At 37.3% G+C, this 23,859-nt stretch overlaps 1 protein-coding gene across 2 annotated transcripts; it reads right to left on the bottom strand.

The window, feature by feature from the left end:
• Nucleotides 1-5,291: 5,291 nt before the first annotated feature.
• LOC140142041 (uncharacterized) lies at nt 5,292-21,540 on the bottom strand. 2 transcript variants are annotated; one of them, XM_072163957.1, is made up of 5 exons: nt 20,959-21,540; nt 17,297-17,481; nt 13,984-14,152; nt 11,999-12,078; nt 5,292-8,824 (listed from the first exon to the last, which is right to left on the bottom strand). In XM_072163957.1, exons 1-5 carry the CDS (start codon nt 21,249-21,251, stop codon nt 8,334-8,336), a joined length of 1,218 nt encoding a protein of 405 aa, XP_072020058.1. In that variant the 5' UTR covers nt 21,252-21,540; the 3' UTR covers nt 5,292-8,333. The 2 variants fall into 2 exon arrangements, with proteins under 2 accessions (XP_072020058.1, XP_072020057.1); XM_072163956.1 differs by lacking the exon at nt 20,959-21,540 and adding an exon at nt 18,145-18,857.
• Nucleotides 21,541-23,859: the final 2,319 nt, after the last annotated feature.

Genomic DNA, 23,859 nt, shown 5'->3' with positions numbered 1-23,859 from the left:
CTTTTTTAAAAGACACTATGTTTCTTCAAGTGTAGTTAGTCTTGAATACCCAGGATGTGGAAAACGCTCATTGCAGCCTCAAGCATGAGAATTTTCAGTTCTGAAATTGGATTCATTTTTTTAAGTCATAATTTCCACAACTTCATTTAATTTCAGCCTGTTTTTGGTACTCTTTGCCCAATTTCACGCGCATTTTTAGTTTTTTAATTTACTTTTAAAGTTCAGTCTGATGCCTGTCATTAACGGGTCAGGTCATTTAAAGCGATCTCCGAAAAGTTTGAGGGTCAAAAAAAATTTCGAACAATTTTTTTAAATTAGTAACTACTATACTACTAATAATATTAACTACCGTATAGGTCTACGTAAGAACAGTACAATTTCATAATCTTTTATATGACTCTTGCAATTTGCCGAAAATCACATTTCTTTGCCTATATTCAACAGTCAATTTTTGCCGACAAAAAAAAATGTGTATTGGGGTTGTCACCCCGCCATACCCCCCCCCACCCACCCTTCTAGCGACGGCCCTGATGGCTATATAATGCTTATGTACAAATAATTTCTGGCAGATTAATCATGTTAATTAGTTTAACAAAAATATCGTCAATCAACACAGTGGCCGATGGAGCAGTGTTACATGATCATTCATAATTCCCAAACGCAAAATCAAAATCAACTGAAATTTTAGGAATAACCAGAGGATAGGGGCCTACAGAAAAATGTCATAAAAATCGCATGCTAGGATTTCGAAATACTCCTTTAAGAGAAGTGTGGTGTGGTTTTCATCGAGCACATTCTACATTGCGAATTGTTTTGCATTTTTTAAACAAAGCTTAAGCCTAAGTTTGTAATGTAATTCACTTTCTGGTTTCTATTTTAAAATTCACTTTCTATGTTCTTTTTCATTATAAAATATCAGGTCATAATTTCTTCAATGTTTTGGCCTACAGAGGATAAACTAAAAGTTCGTCAACACGGACAAAAATAGCAGTAAAAACCAACAAGGCTATATATGCTTTCACGCAGGAAGAATATATCATTGTATTGTGTAAAATGTTCCAAGTATCAACTTTTCAACTTAAAATCTTATACGTATATGGATTACATAATTGTTGCAGTAAAATGTTTCTGATTTCCCACCAATTAGTATTTCGGTAGGCCTACATACTGGGCTATTCCAGAGTGTGAATTTCAAATTGAGTTACCTAAATGGGTGACTCTACACCCCCTGTGATTTATTTCATGTCTTGCGTAAGGGGTGTATGGATAGGGGGATAAATCCCCCCAATATTTTGCCAGGGGGATGCTCCATACAATCATCCCCCAATATTGATGCCTGAATATGGGTTTTTGACCAAATTAACCTCATATTTGCCTATTTTAGCCCCCAAAGTGCAAATTTTCGCGTATTTATTCCACTTTTGCACCATATTTCATCAGTTTAGCTTCAAAATAGCACAAATTTCGCGCATTTCCACCATGAACTTATTCTGTCGCCAAAAGGTGATGTATTCACTATACTTCCAAGATTTTTTTCCAACCCCATCCCCCCAATGTCAAAAAAAAATCTACGCCACTGACTGCAGGGTCTATTTAGAGGTTAATAACTGCGCATCGGTTTTTGGAGGGCATTGTGAAAAATCTAAACATTTTGCCTTTGGAACCGAGGAATATCCCGAGGGGCGCAGCCCCGAGGGATATTCCGAGGTCCAAAGCAAAATGTTTAGATTTTTCACAATGCCCGACATATAACCGATGCAAAGTTATTAACCTCATTCATAAGCGTCACTTTGATCTTTTAACTTTACAAAATAACACAAAATTTTCCTCAAAAGTTTGTAAAAATAAACAATTTTTACATCTTCCCTTTCCCAAAATCGACCAGGCTAAAACAAAACGACCAATAACAAAAGTGCGTATCAGAATCTGTGCAAATATGGTAGCGCGCAATCCAAATACGGCAGCCAGCGCGCGCGCAATTCGTTGGACGCACAATACGGCGAACGCAGAAGTCAATTGTGTGCGACATTGGAACAATTACGCATTTTGCGGTCAATTGTGAGATATTAATGACCTCGATTTGCGTTCGCGTTTTCACAAAATAATAAAATATGATTGGATCGCACCCATCGCGTTTATTAATGAGGTTATGAATGTTCTATCGTGTCCGATTTGAACGCTGACATATTGGAAAATGTTGCCAATCAATATTCATGAGAGTGTACATTTCTTCCTCTTTCTCTCTTCCTCCAGTCCCCCTCTCATTCTCCAATATCCCCTCCTCCACCTCTTCCTCCCTCATCCCCATACGCGTATTTGGGGGGGGGCCTTTGGGGGGTAAAAGCAGTGGCGGCCAAAACGAAGGGGCGGCGGAAGAAGAAAGGGCGGCAAAAGAAGGGGCGGCGGAAGAAGAGGGGGCGGCAAAAAGAATTAGTAAGGAAAAAAAGGGCGGAAACATTTTGATAAAAAAGGGCGGAAATTTTGAAAAAAATTGTACTATACACCAAAATGTGTTGCTTTTAGGGAGCTAGTGCTTATGAATCCTTTTTTTTTTTTTTTTGCTCAAACGACCGAAAAAAATTGGGTCAACCTTTTCGGGATGTTGAGGAAGGGGCGGCAAAATTGAATTTCCTTCAGCCCCCCGGGGTAGGAGCGGCCACGGTACGCCACTGACCCCCTCCCAAGAACTCTCACAGAAGAGCTGCCCCCCCCCCCTTGGGTACGCCACTGTTTATGCCAATCTCCTTCTCAAAATAAAATTAAATGTCAATTTGTGAAATCAACTTTTATACAGGCCTATACCGGTACATATATGTTACATGTATACGTAGCTATTACCATTATAACGTCCCCTCATATTTATTTTGCCCAATCTTAAAAATGCACCCTTAGGGACTGTGCAATAATTATGTGTACCCCGGGTGGTGAATTCTCAAAGTGGTCTGCCAAAAATCGTTAAACAATCTTTGCTCCCCCATTACACACTAGATTTTGGGGAACCTGAATTTAAAACCTTAAATTGTCTTTTCATATAATGCGAGCGCAGCGAGCAGGAAATTTTGCATATTTGAACGTGTTCGTAATGTTTTCGTACACCTTTTTAGGGCGTAATTATAGAAACGGTGCCCAAAATATCTGTGTCAAAAATCGTTTGGCCCCCTTTCGACCTGCCAAAAATCGCTTGACCTCCCCCTCATTTCGACCTAAAAAAAAATGCTTGCCCCCCTTTTGGCCTGCCAAAAATCTTTGCCCCCCTATAATTCACCACCACGGGGTACACATAATTATTGCACCACCCCTTAGCGGAAGTCTGATGTTGCCAACTAAGTTATTTTTCGAAACCGAGTAGACCGAGTAAGGAATTGGAAATATACATGTTTCTCGTCCTCTCCCACTTCTTTTTTGGAGGCCGCTTCAATCTTTTGAAAAAGGAAGTTGAGATGTTTTCTATAGCCTTGCTAATATACACCTACATAAAATACTTCTGGAGGGTTCTTCTATGATAGAGGGGCTTACCAGAACAATGGGGCACAGTGTCATCGCCCTGATATCTTCATGGCAGAAATCGCCATGGTAGGTTGAATCCACAGCCACGCATTACCATTTTGTTCCGACCTGTTTAATAGTTTTGAGATGCATCCGACTAAGGCTATTGACAAATAGCCCGGTGACTGACCTCTCTATGTGTGAGTGAGCATGATATGTGCCATGAGGTCATCCGCTTTTAGACTGCCTCCGCTGTAGACTGCCTCCACGAGTACTGTCGAGTGGCCTACGATGCGCTATAAAATCAGAATTTTTGTCAGTTTTTTAAGCTTTTTGAGCTCAATACGCACGGTTCTTTCTCAATACGCAAGCTAACGACTATCATATTCTTTCAACATATATATTCAAGTGCAAGGAAAAAAATATGGCTTCTTTAGAATAAAAAAAATTACGGGAGATATTCATCATTTTCTACCCCGGTATCCAAAGATTTATCGTTTGAATATCAAATCGTGCATAGCACATTCACGTGTATCGATCCCGGGTGTTGATTTTAGTGTATCTGATGTACCAAGTAATTATTAGCCAGGCGATGTTGGTATGTGGGGCTTGTCAGAACAATGAAATAAAAATTGGCCTCCTTCTTTTTTGAGGTAAATATAGCGCCAAATATGAGTATGACTATTTACACCAATTTTCGATCAAAGTAAAAATCAAAAAGCCATATTCCTCCTCCTTATTCTTTCTTTCTTTCTTTCTTTCATGACTTCTTTGCATCAACAAGAATTATCTTTAAAAAGACAACGCCATGATGGATGAAGATCATAATTTTGTATTGACAAGTACCTGGAATGCTAGTAGGCCCCCTCATCCTTGTTTAGAGTGTCATGTCCTTTTCGACGGATCCAGATGGCTTCTTTGAGCCACCTGGTGGCCTTGTCGGCTTCACGATCAATTACTCAACAACATCTTTGACCAACTCATCACGCCCTCTACGGTGCATCATGTTGCCTATAAACGTAAGCAGTCATATGTGATGAGTTGCCAGTCTGAAGAAGTCACTAGTGTAGTGGTGAAACGTCACTAAAACGTGAGTAAATCAGCTTCGTTTTTAGTTGGAATTGTTCAAAATGAACAAAATTCACAGTTGAAATCAACATTCCTAATACGGAACTTGTTCAAAGAAAAGAAATAAATTCTCATCTCTTTTTCTCAAAATATAGACATTTTGAAGGTCATCACAAAAATGTCATGCAATGCAAAATGAAGCAAATCTTATTGCCAACTTGGAAAGAGGAATACTCTTAGCCCAATATATAGCACCCAGTTTTGGTTTGTGGTTTCGAAATATTGCAATTAAACATTGGTTCTTTCAAATATGACACGCAAAAATCCCAAATTTTGTACAAACGAAGCTAAACGATCATTATATTAGCAAATTTTCCATGGTAAAGATTGGACCCAAGATAAATTACACCTAAATTAAGTGTAAATTTAGGGTTAAACCGCTATGGCGGGAAAATGGTATAACTTTTATTTGAAGGCTCTATGGCATGTCACTTACCATCCCCCACTTAGCGCAGCAGCAGCTCCGCAGCGTTTGCCCCGGTGTTTGCCCATGGTAAATACTAGCAGTTTCAGAACACTTTCTTATTCAAAATACTGTATTCACTTATAGCCTTCTGTGTGCGATTCCAATGTGAATTCTCAGTCGCATGTGTCGATAGTGCCACGTATAAAATTACTGTTGTATCAATTCATAATCTTTTTCATTTTATCACCCAGAATGCACCTGAGATACCATGTTTTGTTTTCATAACTGTGCAACGTTCATATTTAATACTTAATTGGGTACCGACGAAAATATGAGATTTCTTCTGATACCAAAATAACAGTTTTGATAAAGAAAAATGGGGGCGAGGCTTTTGATCGAGTCACGCCCATTTAAAAGTTACATGCAGCCGGGTTGATTGAGCTATACCAGAAAAACAATACCCTCCCACAGAGGATATATACCCGGGGATATATATCTATTAGTTGATAACGAAAACCCCTGAAATCTAAGGCAGAATTTTGAAAATAGGCTGGACTTACTGTATTTTTATTATACCAACAGAGTTGATACTTTTCAGGCCAAACAGTCTGGAATTCCAAAATCCTCTAGGGGGAGAGAACTTTATACTGGAACACCGTAAAAACTCGATAGTTAGCATGTGTGCTTACTATCGAGCGCTTTTGAAAATATGAAATTGTACCAAAGTCCAGCGCTTTACCAACTGAGCTAATGGGGTTGAGAAACACAGTTGATGTTCGTATATAACTATGTGTATCGATGATTTGCTCAAAACCCTTTACACTTTTAAAAGCGCTCGATAGTAAGCACATATGCTAACCATCGAGTTTTTAAGGTGGCCCATTATACGTTCGCTGTTTCACATCCAAGTCCTTAAGATTTTTTTTAAAGAAAGATCATATCAGAGAAGAAAATAATATTTTTTGTCGGATCAAACATGTCAAAATGCTTATGATTTTTACACATTTTTCGCTTTGGAAGTGTAGCAAGACACTTATGGGAGTACCCCGATATGCGGTAATAGTCGAAAAGTGAAAGTGATTATTGTCGAAAAGTGAAATTTTAAATATAGTATAATGTATATATAATATCATAATGAATTTCCTTGTTGTTTTAAACAACGGAATTCATATATATAAACACTACCATACACGAACAAACAGACCCGGAAACAGACATATGATTTATAATGTGTTCTTGCTAAAAGATGATAATTGAATTTCATAAATATTTTTTTTAATATATACATTATCAGATGCTTTGGAAATGGTGTTCATAAGATTAAAACAAAAAACAAAACATGTCAATAAAATTTGACTTGGTAGGATGATAGACTATGATCACCTGTTGATCTGTATAGTTTTGTGTCAGGTGATTTCCATATTTATGAACATTAATGAGCTTATTTGCATATTCTTTGCATTTACACAATTTTGTTGTGGTGCCACCTTAATTATGGACCGCGTAAAGTTAGTATTGCAATATATTCTCCGCATCTTTAATCCTTCATTCAACTTCATTGATTCAATAAATACAATAATTTAAATGAGTTCCGGAATGTTTCAGCTTCGATTGCATTATTTATGACTAAACACATTATATTTTCTTTCCAATATTTTTGTGGCTGAACTACCTAACACATTTATATAATTATAAATCTCAAACATTAACAGAGTATAAAAACATTATCAATGAAGAAGAAAAAGAGTGAGAATTTTAAGTGTGTCTATAGTGATCACTATAGTGAAATAATGAAAGCCGCTATAAAACTAAAAAAAGAGTTAATATGGAGTGCAATTCACATTCAAAAGAGTGAATTGCACACCATCGGAGTTATCACTGTAGGCAAACATGATAGTGATATTGTGATATTTTATCTCTTTTACGTTTAGAGAGTAACAATAAACTTTTCCCACCCGCCACGCCCTATGTATTACACTCGAGGTTGAGGAGTGAGAACAACACATATTTTCATTTATGCCATATATAAAGTCACAAAATGGTAAAATGATATCTTGGCAGCTTTGGTAAAAATGCATAGCCATGGGATTTGTAATGCTCATCCCTTTATCAGCATCATGCAATGACGTTACTGACGCAATTATTTAAAAACAAGTTAGGAATAATACTTAATAGTAGGTGCTTAAAACTTATTATCTTTACTAAGTTCTTGATAGTGGGACGGTTCCATGACTGGTGGGAGTGTATGAGACCTCGCCAGATGATGATACTCCGTGTTAACATCTGTAATTGGAAATGAAATACTAGTCTTCCTGATTGCACTCACTGGTATCTTATCTCCATTGCCTTGTTTAAGATCACCATAGCCACTGTCAGTAACGGAAGAGGGTTTCTCCAATGCAAAATACGCTGGGCCACTTTGGCTACTATTCGCGGTATCATTACTTATGGGTTTATTTTCTGGAGTTTCACCTCGAAGACTGCCAACTTTGAAATAATAAGGTGCTTCATTTAAAGATTGGCCCTCCTTGTTATTATTGTCACCATTGTCGTTAATCTGCGTCGACTCTGGTTGGAAGTCACCCACTTTGAAGTAATACGGCTTTTGGGACTCTGCATTGGCTCCCTTTTCAAATTTAAAGTAGTAATGACTTTCCTCAGATGGGTTAAGACATACATTTGGTTCAATTTGTTTACATTCATCTTGGTCATAGAACTCATCAAGATCTAAATAAACACCAGGAGCAGAAGACGACAGCATATCTGGACTAACTTCTTCGTAGTTCAAAGACCCTGAATCCATATCACAATTCGGATTGGTGTACGCGCTATCGTCACTGGCAGAGCTTTCGATTCGATCACGAGTCCTGTCAACTTCTTCGACGCCAACACTATCAACACTACCATCCAATGCTTCATTGATGCTGGGTAAACTACCAGCACTTGCGTGTCTTTGTCTGGCGCTTTCAGAAACTACCATACTATCTGCAACAGGAGGAGGTGGTAGTAGCCTATCCTGTGTCGTTCCCCAAGCTCCTGTGTAATGGCGACTACGAATGTTGTTCTCATGTAAAGCTTCGCCGATGTTTGGTAAACTACCAACACGCGTTCTGTACCCCTGCGTATTGTCTTCCTGTTCCATTGTATCATTTACGACAGGTGGTGACGGAAGGCGCCTATCCTGCCCAGTTCTCAAATCGGTATAGGCACTCTTTTGTTGGTGGATAGAAGCATTGTACTTTGCATATCCATCTGGTTGTTTTGACCAGTTGTCAAGTCAGTGTAAACAGACGGTTTTCTGGATGCTTTATATTTAGTATATGCCGCACTTTTTAGGGCTGGTGGGTCGATCGTAATTACCAATATTTCTGGTGTGCAATTCTGAATATGATCTAGATCTGTTCCTCGTTTCGTCACTTACATATTCCGCGTATCCATCTTGACCAATTACCGTTGGTCTTCTGACAGCATTCATATTCAAACTAGTGTAGGCTTCTGCTGATAAGGAATAACTGCGAGTTCGCTCAGCACTACTTTCGCCATCCATGAAAATATCTGGCGTACTTCCGCTTGGCCGAGAGAGAGTTCTATACATCCTTCTCGAGTTTGGTTGCGGATGTTCAGCCACTTGTTCTGAGACAGAAGGTCTATATCTGGCATATCCATCTGTACAGATGACAACTTCTCCTGGCATACGAGAATATCTGGATTCAGGTACTCTGTTTGGAACAGTGGGATAGTAAGGTGTCATCGGTTGGCCTGGTATGCCGGCCTCTTCGTACGTATGGTTCGCCATTGGGCCATCTGTGAGAGAAACAATAATTTCAACTATTAATATGCAATAACATTAAGGTTGGTCTGAACCCTGGAATTATGGAAACTTTCGGGCCTCATAACTTCTAAATTGTTGGTCTAAAGTATATAAAAGTATACATATTTAGAATGGCAAAGACTTGATAAGTTCATCTGTGAGGTCAAATTTGGGCCAAAATGGCACTTTTGGCCCAAAATCTAAAATAACGGTTTTGGCCCACTTCTTTTTGTGCACCGTAAAAAATTTTTGGACCAAAATTATTTTTTTCTTAATTTTTAAAAACTAGATCAAAATATCTAGGACCGGTTTTTTCATTTTTTGGAATTTTGACCAGTTTCACCAAAAATATTTGAAATTTGTACCAAAATTGGGCTTTTTTATGATTTTTTTGAAAAATCAGCATTTTTTGACCATTTTTGGCGCAAATTTCTCTAAGTAAGTCGAAATTCAATAAAATGAAAAAACGGGTCCTAGATATTTTGATCTAGTTTTTAAAATTAATAAAAACAATTTTGGCCCAAGAATTTTTTGTTACGGTGCACAAAAAGAAGTGGGCCAAAACCGTTATTTTGGGATTTTGGGCCAAAAGTGCCACTTTGGCCCAAATTTGACCTCACAGATGAACTTATCAAGTCTTTACCATTATAAATATGTATACTTTTATATACTTTAGACCAACAATTTAGAAGTTATGAGGCCCGAAAGTTTCCATAATTCCAGGGTTCAGACCAACCTTAAAGGTGTGTAAGCATGGTACGAGTGTTGGTCCATGGGACCCAAAAATTGGTCGGAGAACGGCAGTATATAAGACAATAATGGACTTTGTTTTGCATCGTGCAAATTGCAGTCGTTATGATAAATATCATTACAGGTTGCAATCGGTAACATTGCAGTCTTACGGACTTAGTTAGATAGTTTTCTCCTCTCTTCTGACTTCACATTGGATCTTGATGAAGCTCTCTCCCATTTGCTGCAACAGCTTATAGGGGCCTTCTTAACATTATCCCTCTTCTGCAACCGTACCGGACAACCGTAATCCTAATTTCAAATCCTAACCCCAACATATCATGTGTAGCACAAATCCAAAATCCTAACCCTAATACGTGTACCCTATTTTGTAACGCTAAATCAAAATTTGAAGATCACAACAAGAATGAAGGTCCTTGTCCTAATTGCTGGTGGGATTTTTAGTTTCTTCCCTAAAATTCCAGTGATGTGAAAGGAGCCCACATTTAACCACAATGCGTCATTAGACGAATCTTTACGGCATACCGATACTCCATCCAAAGAACAACAGACGTTGAGACGTATAATTCGAACAGGTTATTCATCCTAAAGTGCTATCCCATTCCAGGTTTATACTGTAAGGTATTTTTATTCGACGTAGAATATTCGATGCAACATGTCTTCTTTATTTATTCTATATATTTGCATTCGAATTCTGTTTAACTTCTAACTAATGGTCCCGTGGGTATGGGGTTCACTCCCATTGTGGCCTGTACACCATCCGCGATAATAAAAACGCGGGAAAAGGGTAGTTCTTCGTGGGATATGCGCGTATCGTGTTTAGGGTGCGTTCAAAAACATGAAAAATTGGACAAAAGATAGCAAAATTCCAATTGCTTATACTCGGAAATGAAATTTAGGGTATGAAATTTGATGCAATTGCAAGGAATCCCTGTTTTGTAATAGATGCACTATCTAATCCTGCACATTATGACACTCCGTTGAATCCAATGTGACCTTAAGAAGTAAAGTGATATGCAATTGATTAGACGAAGGTCCAGTTTTAAAAGTACAAAAGTACAAGCACAAAAAAGAGACAACACAATTTCTTCATTGAAGCAGTTTCGGTTTTTCTACTGTGTATTTTTCATAACTTTCATTATATTTTTCAGTTCAGTTTGTTCCTTTTGTTTTAAATTAAAGGCGGATAAATTAGCCATTCACCATTCTCAAAGCAGAAATCTAGTCCATGGATTTTTGAATAGGCCAATTTGTCACTTTTAAAACGGACCTTCGTCTAATCAAATGCTTGTAACTTTGCTTCTTGAGGTCACATTAGATTCAATGGGGTATCATAATGTGCAGGATTGAATAGTGCATCTGTAAAAAATTAATATATCCAAATATGGTTTAGTTTAAAAATGTGGACTTTTTTCCAAGTGTAAGGATACTTTTTGGCGCATTATATATAATGGCCATTGGCCCGCAGGGCAAGAGAGCAAGTGGTAACGTTGATCAACAGAGGGCGCCAATACAGTCTTCGAAAATTGCTCTATATAGTCAGTTTAGAGCCATGTGTAAACTGACTATACAGCCGTTAAGTTTGGAAACTAGGTTGCTCCAACAGACATTCGACATGAAATATACCGTAATTGACTTTCGGTCAACAAACATTATTTAGAAAATCATAGAATTGAAGTACATGTTTAACGAATATTCTACGTCAAATATTTGGAGTCTGTATGGCCCTTTAATAATACTATGAGCATCCAATGCCATAGTTTGGTGGTTTGATTGGAGGAGGCATAAATGTGTTGCCCATCAGCCCTGTCCAGCAGAGGCGTAGCCAGTGTGTGTGTGGGGGGGGGCAGGGGCTGGTGCCCCCCGCTTGTAATGGCTGTCGGTTCATGTAAGGCCGTCGGTAGATGGAAGGCGTTGGTGAAAAAAAAATTGGGTTAACAATAGACTATTTTTTATCCAGGATGACAGAAAAAAGGGGAGAATTATAAAACAATGATGAAAAATATTTCCATTATGTACTGCAGTTATAAGTTATGACAAATAATAGGTCAAAGAGAAAGTTCCCCCCTCCTAGTGAAAATCATGCCTGGGAGAAAATAAAACCCATTAGAATAAACATGGGGATCTTACGTATGGAATGGGCTTTATTTTTCTTTCTCAATATTTGGGCACGAACACCGCTAACTCAGGCACCGCTCTGACCCGCCTTAAGGAAGGTATATGGTGAAATATCTTAAAGTTTTTGATAAAATCAAAACAGAATTGCCAAGATTGCAATAAAATTGATGTACAACGTGACAACGAAAAAAATTGGCAATTATTATCAATATAATTACTACTAGGCTACCACTAAGTTTAGAATCACAATTAAGTTTAAACAGGAATCTACTATAGTATAGTTTCAATTAAAGACTTACCGGAAACACGGGAAATAAAAGTAGTCTGGGTCGGAGATGAATGCATGTACTGTGTTGGATCAGGCTCTGCCAAATCAGCCCTGAAAGGTGCAAAACAATATAATTTAACGGAAAATGTGAAAACAAAGTCGGAAGAGGATATCGATTAGGCTCGAGACTATATAACTCTTTAAAGCCATAATGTACGATCTTATAATATGAAAAATGGTTAATTTTTTTTCAAACCTGATTTTTTGGCATATTTGTAATGTTTACACAAAGTCATATCTCGACTTACACCTAAATGGAATCAGCCAAATCTATTGTGTTTGTAGGTCAACAGAGCAATTTGGACATGTCATAGCCAATGAGGGTTTTTTTTCACTTTACCTTTTTTATTTTAGTTTACAATGGACAGAAACTTAAACCCTTCTATAGATCCTGTCTTGTATATTATTACAGCATTTTAGGTAAAGAATTAACAATAAAATTAAAATTGAACATAAATCATAGGCCCCCTACATTATGGCTTTAACCAGGGCCCATGAGACCCACGTTGAGCCGGATGCTGTGCACCAGTATTTCAACTGGCCATGTACCATTTCTTTCCTTCAAAATGACAGGCTATTAATGCAAAAAACTATGCTCAGATTTACAACCTGACACACGGGCAAGTTACGGTTACCACGGTTGCGTGCAACTTGCCCAACGTATAGGCCTATATTTCTGAATGTCCAATAGCTAATTCGATATACTTTTTAAGGTTACACCAATTTAAGGATGATAGTTGTTAAAACAAATTAAATAACATTTAACAAATTTATTTAAAAACAAAACCTTGAAGATAGACATGATACCACATTTCCAAGTATTTCATCAAACTGTAATGGAAGGATTTGTCTTTTATTTTGTCTCTTGCAATAGGATATCATCATGATCATGCGTCATTAATGAATATTAATCAAATCCGTTGTTTGTAAGATTGAAGTGGGCGGAATTTTATATTTTTGTTGTTATTTTTCTTCCTCTAAGCTATGTGTAATGAAAACGAAACAAACAAGGGGAACTTATTAACCACTACACATACGTATATAGTTATAATCAATTTCGTGTTAATATAACAAAATGCAGGAAACACGACAACTTCAGATAACAGAATTATGTTTCGATGCACAGGTTTGTGGTTTCTGTTTGAAAGCAGGCCAAATAATGATATCACACGCAACTAAAACCACAAGTATCCCACGTGATACGATTGCGTCATCATGCGAACGCACATAAATAAATGGAGCTTGGTGCTGCCGCCGTTGTACACACCCGTACCCGTGGCGTGCTATTCCCGGTCGTGTGCCAGACTAGCACCAGAGCCCCAAGGGGTCTGTGGTTCAAAACCGCCCTTCCTTCCTTCCTTCCTTCCTTCCTTCCTCTCCTTCCTTCCTCTCCTTCCTTCCTTCCTTCTTTCCTCTCCTTCATTCCGTCCTTCCTTCAAGCCTTCCTTCCTTCCTGCCTTCATGCCTTCCTTCCTTCCTGCCTTCCTCCGGGGCCTTTCTTCCTTCCCTCATCGCCCTTTCAGTCCTTCCTTCCTTCCTTCCTCTCCTTCCTTCCTTCCTTCCTTCCTTCCTCTCCTTCATTCCGTCCTTCCTTCAAGCCTTCCTTCCTTCCTTCCTTCCTGCCTTCCTTCCTTCCTGCCTTCATGCCTTCCTTCCTTCCTGCCTTCCTGCCTTCCTTCCTTCCTGCCTTCATGCCTTCCTTCCTTCCTGCCTTCATGCCTTCCTTCCTTCCTGCCTTCATGCCTTCCTTCCTTCCTGCCTTCATGCCTTCCTTCCTTCCTGCCTTCATGCCTTCCTTCCTTCCTGCCTTCATGCCTTCCTTCCTTCCTGCCTTCATGCCTTCCTCCGGGGCCTTTCTTCCTTCCCTCATCGCCCTTTCAGGTTAAGCATGAAACAGAAAAATTGCCAGGAACAATGTAGCCTTCTAATGATTTCTCACCAAGACTTCTCACTGACCTGTACTGGTTATCCTTGTTGTTTTTCTTGGTCCTGATATACCAAACGCAAGCTAAGACGCCAAATATTACAAAGCCACTGATGCCCATGACAAGCCCTATTGAAAATGCCGCCATTGTACTGAGACCACCTGTACCAGAAGAATCGGCTGGCGAAGTGGTAGTAGCAACTAGTTCAGAGAAAAGGAAAACACATGTAAGATTCACACAAATCGCCAACTTACAGCCCCGGGGGACCACTCAAATATAGCAGTGTACGCATGTGTGACCAATTTGTTTTCAAACACCCCCTAAACGAGTTTGACCCTACCAGCAAATTTAGACCCTTAATAAGGTAATTTAATATAGAATTTACCCCCTAATGAGTTTTTGGCTAGTAAAAAGTGCAACAAATGTACTCTTTTTGGACTTGTAATTCACCAAATATTTGAAAAGGTACCCTAAACAAGTTGTTCAGATTCAGAAAACTACCCTTATTCTTGAAAATCAGTGTTTTAGACCCTAAATGCGCCACGCGCGTAACTTACCTGCCTTAAAAAACACCCCCTTTTACTTGTTTTTTGGTCACGCATGCGTACAGACCATTTATGTGAGTGCCCCCGGGACTTACAGAGTGTTCCAACAGTTGTTTAGTCAATATATTATTACATGGACAACATAAACATTTAATCGCATAACGTCACCCTACTACGATAATTGCCTAAGTTATTCATTTGCAATTTTGAGAACGAAGTACAAAATGTGGTTCAAGCATGCATCAGTTACGTAGTCATTCTAATTTCGGATTATTCCCTTTAATTTGTATCATTATCAATATCGTTTGTTCTTGTGCAAAGATTGGTGAATAAATACCGTAAAACCCCGTCTACAAGCATATAGAATGCCTCTGATGAAAGCTACATTAATCCAGGCGCCATTATGTAATTTGAGCAAATAAATTACGGATCCAAGCATATACAAACAAGTATTATTTTAAGACCAATCTATTATATTGGTATATTAACGCTTGTATCGAATTAATTTAGCTTTCATAAAAACACTATATATGCTTGTAGACGGGGTTTTACGGCATATGTTTACATGCACCGGGTATACCATATTTTGTACTTTGTTCTCAAAATTACAAAGAATGACATGGGCAAATTTAAGAAAGGCATACGTAAATCAAACTACAGCATGACACGTGAAACCGTTTTTACTGGTACGGTTAAGGGGGTACTACTAACACCCCTGTCCAATTTTGTGCCTATTTTTGCATTTTTCTCAAAAATTATAGCACATTGGTGACAAGTAAGATATGTATATTATAGGGGCAAGGACCACAACTACTGTACTGAAAATTCAGCAACTCAAAGCAAGTAGTTATTGATTTATTGATCAAATATTGGTTTTCCCTCATTTTTGACTGTAACTCCACAACTGTTGTCTGTGCTGAAATAAAATGTCCAGTGCAGTAGTTGTAGTCCTTGCCCCTATAATATACATATCTTACCTGTCCCCAATGCGGTATAATTTTTGAGAAAAATGCAAAAATGGGCACAAAATTGGGCAGGGGTGTAGTACCCCCTTAAGGGATCTGATATTAACGTTTAGCGACGTTTTCACGTATTGTTGTGGGAGCTGAGAGTACACCAGACATGTCTAATTGCATTCTGAATACGAAGAAATCCTTCTGATAGCAAATAATTTTTATTTTTTGAAATTCGTGATATAATACAAATTTTATGACTAATTATTAAAATTTGATATTTGATAATTTGATCAATTGAAAATTTTGACCTTTCATATTGAAGATATACAATATTTTCCCCAAAAGACGTAAATTTCTTTGGTGTTTTTTGGGGGGGAAAATCCATATCTTCGATACGAAAGTTCAAAATTTTCAATTGATCGTCAGCTTTTCATCCCAGCTACATAGACTTTAAGTACATATCATTAGATTTATAAAGTTTACTTCGAGGACTGTTAAATATCAAAAATATAAATTTTTAATCATTTGCCATAAAATGTATATTATATCGCGAATTTCAGAAAATCAAAATCATTTGATATCAGAAGGGCATTTTTCGTATTCAGAATGCAATTCAATATGTCTGATGTGCTCTCATGTCCCACAAAAAATACTGTCCAAACGTCATACTCCAGTCCTCAACTCAAAAACATCAATGATACTCCTCTTTTTTTTATATATAATAATAGCCACGGGTATCAACCCCGGGGGACAGGGGGACATGTCTCCTCCACATTTTGGGACGGGGGACACAATATCAAATGTCTCTCTATATATTCAAATTAACATTGTTTGGGGGCTAAAATATATAGTTTTAAAAGTTTTGTGTGACAATACGTGCAGTTGTCCCTGGAACAACTGCAATTCGCTACTTGCACGGTTCCGCCATTATGCACTATGTGCGGGAGAGCCTCGAACTGGCAGCATACATGAAAGGAAGAATTATGTAACCTTACACAGAACGTTATGACTAGTTCAATTCCCATTCATGTATGCTGCCAGTTCGAGGTTCTCCCCGCACATAGTGCATAATGGCGGAACCGTGCAAGTAGCGAATACCTAAACTTTGAAGTGTATACAAGATAAGGGTCCATCACAATGGATGATTTAAGCACTACTCATCACGCCACTGTGTTGACTTGCGGTTTAAGCATCAGCTGTGTGAGTGAACATGACACCACTGCTCGCACACTGCATAGACGTGCATGGTTAAATTTGAATTTGGACTGATATATTTACAATAAAAACACATTCAAAATGTTGGTCGATTTCACATTTCATGTTATCTGCAGAAGGTGTGAATTATCCTTTATGCATACATCACTTTTGTTCTGAAATCGACCAAATAATAATGACACACACACAATTCTTAAACAACATCTTTTGCACAGAATTCAATGGGATTTGAAAAGTAAAGTGGCAGTTGAAACTTTAGTGATAACACTTTTGCAGTGCATGATGGGGCTTCCTTAAATCATCCTCTGGGTCCATCATGAAAGATCTAGAGGCTTGCCATTGAATCAAAAATTTTGAAATCATCATTATCATTTAAATGACACTTAATTGGGTATTTTCTTGGTTTGTAATGTATAAAGTGCGAGAACTTCGGAAGAAACTGTCATGAGTGTCATTTTATAAGAAGAACAAGAGACCATCGCCAATTTAATGGCATGTACGAGCCCATTTTGTCCTGCAATGCTAAAACAAGGAAGAAAGTTCAGTGTGTTACTGATTTCTTGTTTATGATAATGGGTGAATCGGTATGGTCGGATATTATTCAGGAAATCAGTGACTATCTACCCACCTGTGTTATCAGTATTATACCGTGTTCCTGATGGAGTCACTGAAGAAATAATGTCAAAATGGCGACTGGTTGCCTCGTCTGTATTCTTGCGGGTTGTTAAGGGTAGGCCTATCGTACTCGGTCTTGGCTCCATTGGTGGAAGAGTTGGTGGACGTTGGGGTGGAGAACCTGTAGGTTTAGGTGTTCTACCAAAGATAGAAAAATACAATAAACAACAACGACATCATCCACAAAAATTATATTACATATTAAATATGGACTAGTCAAAAGTAAATGAACTTGTACCAGCCAATCCCATTCCATTCAATTCAAGAAACAAACCACCACTGACATGAATAAGTTTGTCATTATCGTATTAAAAGCAACATCCAAGCAAACGTTAATAAATCTGTTATAAACGTTTTGGTATTGTGCGATCATTTTTATAACATTCAAAGGTTAAACGAAGGTCATAGAAATGTTTTTAAATGTTTATATGAACAAACACTACAACAATATTTTTATAATGTTGTCAAAATGTTATTGTAATTTTTTTAAATGTTATTTACACGTTTTATACCGTTAATATAGACTATTAATAGATTGTCTGTTGTGTTTTTTGTTTTGTTTGTTTGTTTGTTTGTCTGTTTGTTTTACTTTAGATGCCTCCCATTGTTTCTACATGATAATGTAGTTTAAAAAGTGTGAGACGACAATAAAGGTCACATGGCTCTGAAAAGAGCTGTACACTGAACTGAAATGCAAAAGAAGTTAATGTAATGAAGGTATTTAACAGTGCATGGCATTCTGTCATCTGATCATTTCAAAAGCAAACTGTCACCTCTGCATGACACTGTCACAAAACCTACTTTTTATTCCCGGATTCTTTTCCATCGGTTTCTTTTCCACTGGTTTCTAGTCCATCGGTTTCTTTTCCATCTACCTCGCTCGGGTCAGCTTTTCCAATAGCTGTCACACTGACAGCATTAGTACTGGTAGTTGATAGTTCAGCATTCATTTCATCGCTACTGTTTGATAATGAAGTTGTTTCGGTGCTCTTGAAACCTTCTACATGTTGTGTAGTGGTTGTAATATCGAAGTCATCGTTTACAGGTACAGTTTGTGCTGTAGAATGTCCACTAAGGTGTGATGGCAGAAAATTTGAGATAGACAGCAGCACAAATATGAACTTCATTTTGCCAGATATAGGCCTATGGCCCTAGGCCTACTTGAAAATGAAGATATGACGCCAATTTCGCCAAATATTTCTGATTGAAGACTTAAGTCCAGACGTTATTCCGTTACATAAAATGAGATTGCGTCAAAATGTAAATTCATTGAGAAACCAATACTGTTCCTACTTTTGTTCGTAGGTTACTCGTAATCATGCTACTAGGTGAATATCTCAAAGCAAACACTTCCCCAAATATATCACAAGTTAAGTTTAACCAGCAATACCGACATTTTACCACTAAAACCTAGAATAAAATGACCTTATAACCATATGGGAAACCTCTGACGATATAAATGAGACAATTATCATTATCAGGTAACGTAACATTTCAAGTAAATGAAGTATAAGCGACAGCTATTTATGTTGGTGGACGTTGTGGATACCATAAACAATAGCTGCCATTTGTAGTGCTATGAAAAAGATAGATTTGTCAATGATACTCTTCATACTGTCATCATGGTCATTTCTTATTTACTTTTACTTTTATGTGGGTGCACTTACGTATAAGATAAAGAATCTGTCGTTGTAACCATGAACAATATTGTATATTATGAACTACAACAAAGTACGAGTTAATTTCCTTAACGTAGGCCTTGTGTTTTAATGAAACAGGTCAAGACCAATGGAATTCAAAGTCACATTTTAAAGAAATTACCTTTTCATGCTTTTGGAGGACTGCTTTTAGTGTTTTTTTAGAAACCAATAGTCGCTGAACAAATTTTTAATCTATAATAACTTTCAATAGTCGCTACTGTTGTCGGTTACTCGTAATCATGTCACTAGGTGACTAAGCACTATCTCAAACACTTCCCCAAATATATCACAAGTTGTTTTAACCAGTTGAATTCCATTGGTCTCGACCCGTTTCATTAAAACATTTTCACGCTATTGCCGCTTATATCCTTAATAATAAATCCGAGATATAGACAGAAAGTGAGGAGAAAAAACAATAAAAAACATAAGAAAATGGATATATAAAAGGTCCATAACTTTGCCATCAAGTATTCAAGAGACACGAGGATTCAACATCAGTAATATTGTAGGTACTTAGCAAGTTAGTAATGGTAGTAACTCAATTTTCGAAATTTCCGACTTTGGCCTGAGTGGATCAGATTGGGTCATAAATAATGTTTTTCGATGTTCGGTATTTGATGTAGTATCTTGTCGAGATTTGTAGAGAGAAAATAAAACCCAGAGATTGCCCGAGTTCGCTACCCAGCAAACACAAAAACGTTTTTAAAACGTTTTAAATAAGTTATATTTTGGGTTTTGGTTTATGTAAAAACGTTTTAATAACATTAAAATGTCGGGTTATATAAAGGTCATGAAATCGTTTTAAACGTTTTGTATGAAAACACACTACAACAATATTTTTAAAATGTTTTCGAAATGTCATTGTAAACTATTTTGGCAAACATTTTTGGCCAAATATTTTGTCAACACTTAAATAACATTATGTTAAAATATTTGCACTCAGCAAACACATAAATGTTCTTAAAATGTTTTTTACAAAACGTTTTAATAACATTTAAATGTCGGGTTATATAAAGGTCGTGAAAACATTTTAAAAACGTTATTGTAAATATTTTGGGCAAACATTTTTTGCAAAATATTTTTTCAACCCCAAAATAACATTCTGTTTAGAATGATTTGTACCAAGTTTTCAAAAATGTTTTTGGAATGTTATTAAAACGTTTTATAACCCGACATTTAAATGTTTTCTGTAAAACATTTGTGTTTGCTGTGCAGTAAATTACCAACCAATGTTATGAAAACGTTTTATACCATTAATGTATCCTTGATATAAATGATACGACATTTAAACGTTTTCTGACAATCTTTTGCGAATGATGTCGAAAACGTTTTGTGTTTGCTGGGTATCTACTCCTGTTTCACTCTGGATTCAACATCAGACCATCAGACCATCTGTTGATAGGCAAGTCAAATTAGGGGAAACCCTGGGTTAATCCACCACTCATTGTAACACAATCCATTTCATACAGTTCAGTTCACAACCCAGCTCATACAAAAATATATCAAAAATCTCGGAAAATCTAATGAAACAGTGTCTAATTTGCATAAATCCAACATGGCCGCTTATATGCAGGGGCGAAATTTCAAATTTCGTCAAATCTGGTTGAAAACCGAATATACCAATATATTATTTTCATCATAACTATACTTTTTCGGAATCCTTATAAGATCTTTGGTATGTTTTCTGTGAGCTTTTGAAAGATGGATACATGTGAAATGGAATCTGCTGCAATGAGTGGTGCAGGTGGGTCATTTAATAATTTGACCCCGGCATTTGACTTGCCTATATCCAATGATATCAGTGGGCTGCATTATCAGAGCTAAGTTCATTTTATTGTATTTGAAGTGACATGTGTCATCTAAATCGTGTAAAAGCAGCTATAACCTATACTCGCCGAGTCGCCGAAATACCTACTTCATTTTGCCAATAGTAAATCCGGTTCCACCACCGCCCCCCGGGCCTGCCCCTCCCGGGCCCGGAGCACCCATAGCCATCACACCAACATCAATCATACTCTTGGTACTTGGTAGATCATCATTCGTTCCACTGGCACTCTTTGATGATGAAGTTGTCTCGGTTCTAACGTGTGCATGTGGAGTGGTTGTAACGAAGTCATCGTTTACCAGTGTGATTTGTGCCGCGGTAGAATATACAATATGTGATGGCAAACAATTTGAGAGAGCCAAGACCACAAATATAAATCTCATCTTTTACAATGTTCTGCTACATATAGTTGAAAATATAACGATGACACCAGACACTTCCAAATGAAAATTGCTTTAAAACATAATCAAAATTCAAAGAGAAATTGCGTCGAAATGTTTATTCAAATATACAGTACCAACGACGTTGTTTCGGTTATTCCTAATTATGCCAGTAGGTGAATCTCACAAAACAATTGACTCCCATATAAACAAGTTGTTTTACCCAACAATGTCAATTGCACCGACATTTTAACACCAAAATCCAGAATAAATGACCTTATGGGAAACCCGTGACGATTATGGGACTGTATGTGTGATACTAGGTAATAGTTCAGGCAACGCAAGTAGAGATTATTATGTAAGTGGAAGTTATAAAAGTTAATATAGCTGCCATTTGCCATAAAACATCTTTCTTTCTGTTTGTTTGTTTGTTTGTTTGTTTGTTTGTTTGTTTGCTTGCTTGCTTGCTTGCTTGCTTGCTTGCTTGCTTCTTTCTTTCTTTCTTTCTTTCTTTCTTTCTTTCTTTCTTTCTTTCTTTCTTTCTTTCTTTCTTTCTTTCTTTCTTTCTTTCTTTCTTTCTTTCTTTCTTTCTTTCTTTCTTTCTTTCTTTCTTTCTTTCTTTCTTTCTTTCTTTCTTTCTTTCTTTCTTTCTTTCTTTCTTTCTTTCTTTCTTTCTTTCTTCTTCCTTCCTTCCTTCTTTCTTTCTTTCTTTCTTTCTTTCTTTCTTTCTTTCTTTCTTTCCACGCTTTCTGTCTTTCTCGATGCATGCTTTCTGTCTTTAGCTTAGCAAGTGAGGATTCTTGTCTTGAAGTATGTAAAAAGAAACATGATAGGTGGAGGGAAGGGGGACCACCTTAAACACATTAATTTGATTTTTAAAAATCCGCTTAGATATCAGGTCTTAAAAAGAGCACCCATTCTTTTTTTTTTTTACTCACATATATACATGCATGAGAAGAACAACAAGGCAGCTATCACATATATCTTTGCCTGAGCATTATGGCATACAATCAAAAAATCAGTCATTTGTCGCAAAAAGCTGTCGTACTTATTTTTTTCAGTGACATAATAATAATTATCTTGTGACCATTATTGTAATAAAATTTACGTTATAGGCTATATAGCCTTTTTGAATGTACAATTAAAAATTAGTTTTGCTTGCGACAACTGACTCATTTTTTTTTCACTTGTGTCACTTAATGAAGTAAGTTTTGATTTTGAAGAATGCCCTATAGGACATCCGGAGACCTCGGAAGTGAATGGGAGTTAGCTTTTGTTTTGTCAGTTGTCCTATCGCAGAATATGCATATACTTTTGAGTATAGGGCCTATATATTGGAACTGTTTACATTTATCATGTTTATGTGACGTGAGTTGATCGCATCATTGTTTTGATATATTAATGTTGAACTTGAAACACGTAATTTCCCATGACTTTGGAGGAACATAATATTATTATGTAGTGTTAAATTGAACTTCAACAATGCACAAAAAACTTTACCTCTAAGGGACCGTTCACAAACACTTGTAAGGGGGGCCTGATGCAAAAAGGGGGGCCCTGAAAATTTTTGACCCTCCTAAGGGGGGGGCCCTGAAAAAAATGACCACAAATTTCGAGGTCTGTAAAGGGAGGGGGGGGGGGCGAAAAATATTTGCGATAAAATGTTTTTGCATCAGGCCCCCATTACAAGTGTTTGTGAACGGTCCCTAAAACTTTTACAAATTGATTTGATGTTGTGATGGACAGAGAAATGATGGGGGGGGGGGAGGGGGGCACCTTACTTGTGATAGCAGTGACACAACCCTTCGCATTTTTTACATTTTCAGTGATACTGCACATAATAGTTACACCCGTTAAAAAATCCGAAGTTCAGTCAGCTGTCAGTGTCACCTTAATCCAAATTAGGCCTAGGCATACTATTTTGTTAACCGCCGGGTCGTGGGTCAAATGAAGTTGAATGGACATCATTTATACGGTCGATAACATTATGTTTTATGTTTATTTCATATTTAGGCCTAGACCTAATAAAAAAAAACCATTCAGATTATTATGTGCATATTCTTAAAAATTAAGTTCGATATAGATATTGCGGGGTGGGGGACTAATAAATTACTGCTAGATTTCTTCATTCAAAACAAAGGTGTCCATGGTATATGGTAGTGGACAGGTGGATACTGCCCTATAGACCACTTGGCATGTGATGTCATTGCCCGGCAGTATGCGCGCGCATTGTGGCAATTTCCATTGTTTGCCCTGCAGTGTGCGTACGCATCGTAGTTTGCTAAGGACACATGCATTTTAAATCGCCCGCCACATTTCATTTTGTACAAGAAAGCCATTGAACAGTGTAGCGGCTCGTTCAAGCATATCGACAGACGAGTCCCTCGCCTTTGTTGATAAACAGTGATGTCAAGTGGTCTATAGCCGACCTTGAAAGAAAGTTATAAATAACCAAGAACAGGATGACTTTTGACCATGGTGTAGGCCTACATTTAAAATAACTTCATAATGAATCTTATTAACAAAGATAAAAACAAATAGATACGTCATTTGTTATTCTGTATTGTGTTTTTAAATGTGGGTGTATAGTTTCATTGTTTAGGCTGTTATC

The sequence above is a fragment of the Amphiura filiformis genome, chromosome 20, assembly GCF_039555335.1.
Source record: "Amphiura filiformis chromosome 20, Afil_fr2py, whole genome shotgun sequence".
Lineage (NCBI taxonomy): Eukaryota > Metazoa > Echinodermata > Ophiuroidea > Amphilepidida > Amphiuridae > Amphiura > Amphiura filiformis.
The sequence above is the reverse complement of the archived record's forward strand: the minus strand, read 5'-3'. Positions and strand labels throughout refer to the sequence as shown.

Excerpts from the sequence above, each read along its gene's own strand:
- LOC140142041 (XM_072163956.1), bottom strand. The coding sequence starts at position 18,470 with ATGAAGTTCATATTTGTGCTGCTGTCTATCTCAAATTTTCTGCCATCA. Across the intron at positions 12,079-13,983 it reads AACAAGGATAACCAGTACAG|GGCTGATTTGGCAGAGCCTG; the intron begins GTCAGTGAGAAG and ends TGCACCTTTCAG. Across the intron at positions 8,825-11,998 it reads TTTTATTTCCCGTGTTTCCG|ATGGCCCAATGGCGAACCAT; the intron begins GTAAGTCTTTAA and ends TTTCTCTCACAG.